This window comes from Cannabis sativa, chromosome 1, assembly GCF_029168945.1.
Source record: "Cannabis sativa cultivar Pink pepper isolate KNU-18-1 chromosome 1, ASM2916894v1, whole genome shotgun sequence".
NCBI classification, from domain to species: Eukaryota; Viridiplantae; Streptophyta; class Magnoliopsida; order Rosales; family Cannabaceae; genus Cannabis; species Cannabis sativa.
Window position 1 is genome coordinate 2,599,138 of NC_083601.1, and position 6,549 is coordinate 2,605,686.

Genomic DNA, 6,549 nt, shown 5'->3' on the forward strand with positions numbered 1-6,549 from the left:
ACAAAGTCGGAGACCATCGAGTAAAGTAGTCGCTTGAGCAACAAGGAATTCAAAATGGCAAACCAAAAGAGTAGCTGCCGAGAACAAAACGGATCCGATAGCATCAGATAGCACAGCCCCAAGTCCCACCGTTCCCGCTTTTGTTTGAACACCAACATCCATGAACAAATTAAATTGCCTCAATTAAATTTCCACGGGCAACATCTCCGAATGCACAATAGCAGATGTGAAATCATTATTTAAATCATTTTTCATTGTTGAAAAAGAGAATATTTAATTAATTTTCTAATTTTAATTTTCTCAGCACTTTCGAATTTTTTTTTTTCTCTCTTAAAATCATTTTTTTTTCCTTCCTCAGTTTACTTTCTCTTTCTCACCTAAAATTGTACCGAAACTGAGATTTCGAAACAAGGTTGGCTTCCTCAATTTTCATGGCGCCAAATCTTCCTAGAATTTGCTAGCAAATCTAAAGTGATAAAATTTAAGACCAGTTCGCTATGTCAAAGGCTTCGTCTTCGTTCTCTGTCAGCAAAGAACACCGCACTAGTTTTTCTCACACTTTCAAGTATTTATTGGGTCAGTTTCTCTCACTTTCTAATTTGATTATCTTTTCTTTCTCTATTTCTGGTTATTCAAAATGGGGTTACTCTAAATCTGATTTTGTATCAGCTACACAGTTTTTGTCAAGGGGAATACCATTTGTATTCAATTCATGGATCGTGAGGCACCTTACGCAAGAGGACTATGCCGTAAGCAATATAAATTTTCATTCTTTTTATCTATTTCTCTCTTCATTGGGTCTTTTTGATATAAACTGACATTGTGTCTTATGCTTGGTGCTGCAGCTTTATGCTGTGCAGTTTCATCTTTTTGTGACCTGTGTGTTGTTTCTCAGCCGGGAGGGATTCCGGCGAGCTTGCATGCGTGCGGACATAAAATGGTGATTTTGATTCGCATTTACTTGCTTCGCTGTATTACTGTGTTTGTTGACAATATTTATGTGGAAAATATGGATTAGTTTAGTGGAAAGATTGGGGCTTTGTTTAGAATTGCATTTTCTGAAATTGTCTTAAGATGATGATCATTGAATTAGTCATGTGGGTATGTTGATTAGGTGGGAAATCTCCATATTTTATCTGTTCATAAATGTTTCTTTGTTGTTGTTGTTTTTTTTTCTGAGAAATTCTGTAATTACTATGTATTCATGGATATGACCCTTGTATTCTTAAATATCATGCTGCAGTGATGGTACTTTAATGGAAGAAAATGTGGCAAAGCTAATGAAAGTAGCATGGTTGACATTACCAATAGGAGTACTTGTTACAATTGCAGGATGCTTTTTTGTCTTTTGGTGGCAAGATTTATCTTATTCTGATTCATATGGGCAAGCTATCTTGATTAACGGTAATTTGCTATATCTCGTTGTATCTGGTATTTCCCCCCTTTGTGTTCTCTCTTCTAATTAAACTACCCAGCGCCTATGATTACCTGACTTTGTTGAATACAATAAATAGGTATGTAGTCACTTGGGGCTAGCTCAAGTGGTTGGGTGAGTGGGAGATGCGGAGGGGGAGGGATTCAAATCCCCATTATATATCATATAAAAACAATAAATAGGTACATGTAAAATGATGTAGTTGATGAAGTATTTGCTATTTATTTATTTATACATGTTAAAAATGTGTTGATAACTTATTCAAGGAATCTATTGGCAGGATTTGCATGTATTTTGGAGCTATTGGCAGAACCTTTGTATATCCTTTCCCAGAATTTGCTTCTTCTGAAATTACGACTAATGGTTGAAACAGTAGCTACACTACTGCGTTGCATAACTATGTATGTTTTCATTGTCAAACAAGCCAATATGGTGAGTTTATATTAGATTCTACTGTCAATCTTGTTGATGAACTGTTTTTCCATATTCCCAAATGAACTGTTTTTCCAAGTATCATAATTATCTTATTGTTTCCTCCTCAAGACCATTCTTATTTTATTTTTACAAACTTTGCTGTATATGCTAGGTTACTTGGAGTGTCTTAATTTGTTTTAGAGCTCTTTGTTGCATTTGTTACTGATTAATTTATCTTCTTGGCCTGAAATGTGTTAGAAGTCAATGCAATTTTTATATCAGTTAATTGATTGCAGGACAAAGTGATTATATTTTCACTGTCACAAACTGCATATGGGGCGTGCTTGTTCCTAGGCTACTGGGGCTACTTTCTTCATTTCCGTCCATTTAGTTGTTCTACCTTGTTTCCTCTAAGGTATAAATTTGGGCTCCATTATAAAATGATTAATATGCATCATTTTCTATCCATAGGGACCAGTGTGGTAGGGTAAATATGATTAATATTGCTTGAGTATGGAAATATTGAGCATGAGGATAAATGGCAAAATTATATTGTAGCATGCAGTGACAGTCTGATACAGTTGTTCTGTTCTGCTAGGATAGGGGTTGTTGGTGGAAGGACAAATGTTTTACAAGGCAAAAGCTAATTTTCCAATAGTTTAAAATTCCTTTCATATTTAGAATTATTCATGAGGGTTGCTGCACTTTTTTCTTTTATAAAAGTTCTGAAGTAAATGACATGAAACTCTTACAGATTAGGAAGTAAGAACAATTTTGACCAGCAGCTGTCAAACATGTGTGTGTTATTTACTTTCCAATCCTTTCGGAAATTGATTCTTCAAGAAGGAGAAAAGATGGTCCTTGTCTGGTTGGATACACCTTACAACCAAGCTGTATATGGACTAGTGGACAAATTAGGTAAGTCTTTTAACCACACATCTGCCGCTGTGGTTTACAAGGCTCATGTCATGTTTATTGTAGTCATTTTCATCTGGTGCCATTGTATCATTGTTTGGATTGATTTTTATTGTCTTTCGTTTGGACCTTATAATTTTATCAAATTTCAGGGAGCCTAGTGGTAAGGATGGTGTTTCTTCCTTTTGAAGAAAGTTCCTTTACCACATTTGCAAGGTCTGCATCAGGTTTATTTCTTTCCTCTGTTAGTTTTATTGTTTATTGGGTGTAAACTGACATGATTTAATCTGCATCTCCTTTCATAATTTCTTTTCTAACTGCTTTAATTTTCATACTCAGTAAATTTAACATTATTCTAAGCTACAAGCTTTGATGGGTTTTGTTAGCCTTTATTTCTTTTATTCATACACTTAGTTGCACCTCTGCCTCTTTTGGCATTGCTCTATAATTTAGAAGGTTTCATTAACAATGAGCCCTTGATGATTTTTTAATTTTTATTTATTAATTTATTTTTAATTACAGAAAACCATCCAGATAAGAAGAAGAATTTGGGAAGAAGCCTTACAGAGGCCCTGAAGCTGGTTCTGTTAATAGGTCTGCCTTCTTTCATAATTTTCATACTTCTTTTGGCAAGTACTTTTTAAACCTTCTGATCTCAAACTGGGCTACACCAGTTCTAAAATGATACACAAAGTTGCCGTTACTGTTCTCAGTAGTCATTAAAATGGCATAGTGTTCTTTCAGTGTTTCTCTTTTGTTGGTTTGTCTTGGGCTGAATTCTTAAGTACCTCTCTTATAGGTCTTGTATTTATGGCATTTGGTCCCAGTTATTCCTATTCTCTGATCAGATTGCTCTACGGTCAAAAATGGAGTGATGGAGAAGCATCTAAAGCCCTTCAGTATTACTGCCTGTATATCATTGTTTTGGCTATGAATGGTTAGTACATCTAGTGATGGTAAACCTTCTAATCTTACAATTACGAAGTCCCCGGCTCAGTGATTTGCCAAATAATTATTGCCATGCCTTAAATACGAGACTAAAATGTGTCCTTCTGCCTCAGGGACATCCGAAGCATTTCTTCACGCAGTTGCAAATGAAAACCAAATCAAACGCTCAAATGATTCATTACTCTTATTCTCGGTTATATACGTAGTAATGAATGTCCTCCTAATACGGTCAGCTGGTGCTGTTGGCTTAATTATGGCAAATTCATTTAGTATCCTTTCTTTCTTAATTGTTCCTTCACTAAGAAATTACCTAATTTTCATTAACAGGAACGAAATCATCTTGTGGTAGAGAACCCAATACTATTTAAGATGCTAGTGAACTTAGTGTGTGTATAGCTCACAGGTAATTAGTCATTAATAATGAGTATATAGCACAATTTAAAGTTAGTTAGCATTAAGCAAGTCGAGTATTTAACTATGGGTATCCAATAGAAAGATAGAGGACCAGTGTATTCATGTCGTACTTGCATGAAATATAGTAGGCTTCTCGCGTTAGCTGCTGGGAATGATGCTTATTAAACCGATTCACTTCTATGTTAGTAATATTGAGATTGTCTTATTTTTCAACCTGGATTGCCAAGCAGCCTTGTGAGGGGTTACATTCTCTATCTTTCATGATAAGATCCCAATATTGTTAATCTATGGTTTCTTGACTTTCTTAAGATATGACTTTGAGGATTATGTACTCTGGAGTATTCATCAAGCGATTTTTTCAGGTATGCTTCGGATTATTTGAAACTTTTCTGATTTGTTAGTAATATGAATCTTACAGTCCAATATTTGTTTCCCCCGTTTACAGGACTCTTCTGCATTTTCCTTTTACAAATGCTTGCCTTCTGGATGGACAGTCTTATTTTTCTCAGGCCTAATTACTCTTGCATCAGAGAGAATATTTCTTGATAGAGAAAACTTCTGGCAGACTTTTGCTGTCCATCTTTCTATCGGGCTAGCTTGCTTCAGCACTTCGTTGTTTATCATGTATTTTTCTGTTCTCCATATTAAACTTGCTATTTAATACATTTTGGCTATATCAGTTTATGATTGAAAGTTATGTAACATTCTATTTCCTCTACAGATATCAACATGAAAGACCCTTCATCAACAAAATTATTCGATTCCGCGATCATTCTGAGTAGAAGTTTCAACTTATTCTGCATCCATTGTTGAAGGAGAGGCAATGCTGTCATGATAGGGACAAATTCAGCATTGTTCGGACAAATGTTTGCACTGAATTTCGAAATCAAAAACCTGTCACGGTCGCATAATCGTAGTTCACATTTCGTCAACTAACTGGAATGTTATATACCTGACAAAAGAAAGTCAGAATGGTTTAATCATTGAGTATGCTAAGACTAGGTTACCATCATAAGAAAAATTGTTCTTATTTTAGGGATTTAACAGAGTTTTTTTTTTCTTACAGTACAGACGGTTTACTAATTAGGCTACACAGAGTGAGTTTTTTGTCCTCAATTTGAACTTCAATCATGCTATTTATTTTGAGGCCGGTTTGGCTTATATCTTGCTTACTGAGAACCAAATGAAGCACACAAGTTCATTAATAGCTTTTGACCATGAGAAAAAGAAATATGGTGACAATAAATTTCCCATATAAGTTCAACAATGACTTCATCTATTGGTTTTAGATTTGAACAATGTGGGAAAATATGGGGATTCAAGCCAAAGATTAAGGAATCAAGATGTTGTATTTGACTCTCTTACACCTTTCTCTCAAAAGCCAAAAGAAAACCAAAGCAAAGTTTAACGTTCACTTCTTAAAATGGGATTTTCTTTTTTAGGGGAATTTGCATTGCTGATTCTAATGATGATCTGTATATGTTTTGTGTTTCATGCTTCATCATTTTACTTTTCTAAAAGAGATTTTAGAGTGTTTACATTAGCAAGCATAGTATCCTTCCCACTTGAAAATATTAGAAGCTTAGCTTAGCTTAGTAAAAGAGTTAGGTGGATTGAATTAGAGGGCCAAAAAAGGGGTAAGGATGATGATTCATAGGACTCCCACGGGTGTATGGGTTGTCCTCCATTGTCACTAGAAATGACCTACAATGGTAATTATAACCTTTGAAAGCTTTGGCAAAGGGGAGTGGGAAAAAGGGGGGAAAAACTACTAAAAATTATGATTAAGTTGTAGACTATGGATTGGACAAGTGTCCAACAAACACATAAATTAAAGTGAACTTCCATCTTCCAAAACAAAATGATGGTATTTTTTTGTGATTTGTCTTAAGAGGTTGAATTTCTTGTCACTTATTGTCATGCTATTTATTAGTCTTTTGCTTCAAGTTGCATGAAGGTATATGCTTCCACTATGCAAACTTAAGAGAAATCAATTTTTTTCTTAAAAAAAAAAGGTGGATGGTTTATACACTAGGATTCCCAAGCTAAACAAACAAGTGTTTAGCATCTTTCTCCGTGTCATACTGTTATTAACGTAATTAAGTATCCGATCTTATGTAACTTAAAAAAATAACTTTTAAAAAATATTGCTAACTAATCGTGGAACACTACACAACGTATAAAAAGTACTGAACACCACTAATGGCCAATAAAAATACTCATATTTCCTTAACACAATACCTTTTCTTAATTTTCTTTTAGTATAAAGCTACACGCCTTGGCATTTACAAGCATAAATGATTATACTACTGGTGTTCAAATTACCACCAAGCCAAGCTACTCTTTTCAATTAATATTTACCTACATTTAATGACCTTCTAATGTCAATGTGTAGTTGATCTTCTCAGGATTTTTTTTTTTTT

At 34.5% G+C, this 6,549-nt stretch overlaps 1 protein-coding gene across 1 annotated transcript; it reads left to right on the forward strand.

Moving 5' to 3' along the window:
• Positions 1–39: 39 nt before the first annotated feature.
• LOC115707544 (uncharacterized) lies at positions 40–5,287 on the forward strand. Its single transcript, XM_061102491.1, has 14 exons — positions 40–576; positions 670–749; positions 846–940; positions 1,244–1,404; positions 1,716–1,867; positions 2,146–2,264; positions 2,604–2,767; positions 2,917–2,991; positions 3,287–3,358; positions 3,564–3,701; positions 3,826–3,981; positions 4,436–4,488; positions 4,572–4,750; positions 4,848–5,287. The coding sequence occupies exons 1-14, from the start codon at positions 498–500 to the stop codon at positions 4,906–4,908; spliced, it is 1,584 nt and encodes a 527-aa protein (XP_060958474.1). The 5' UTR covers positions 40–497; the 3' UTR covers positions 4,909–5,287.
• Positions 5,288–6,549: the final 1,262 nt, after the last annotated feature.

Bases quoted from the DNA above. Each gene is read 5' to 3' on its own strand.
- LOC115707544 (XM_061102491.1), top strand. From the start codon at position 498: ATGTCAAAGGCTTCGTCTTCGTTCTCTGTCAGCAAAGAACACCGCACT. The intron at 1,868-2,145 runs GTGAGTTTATAT...AATTGATTGCAG, and splicing joins TTGTCAAACAAGCCAATATG to GACAAAGTGATTATATTTTC. The intron at 2,992-3,286 runs GTTTATTTCTTT...TTTTAATTACAG, and splicing joins ATTTGCAAGGTCTGCATCAG to AAAACCATCCAGATAAGAAG.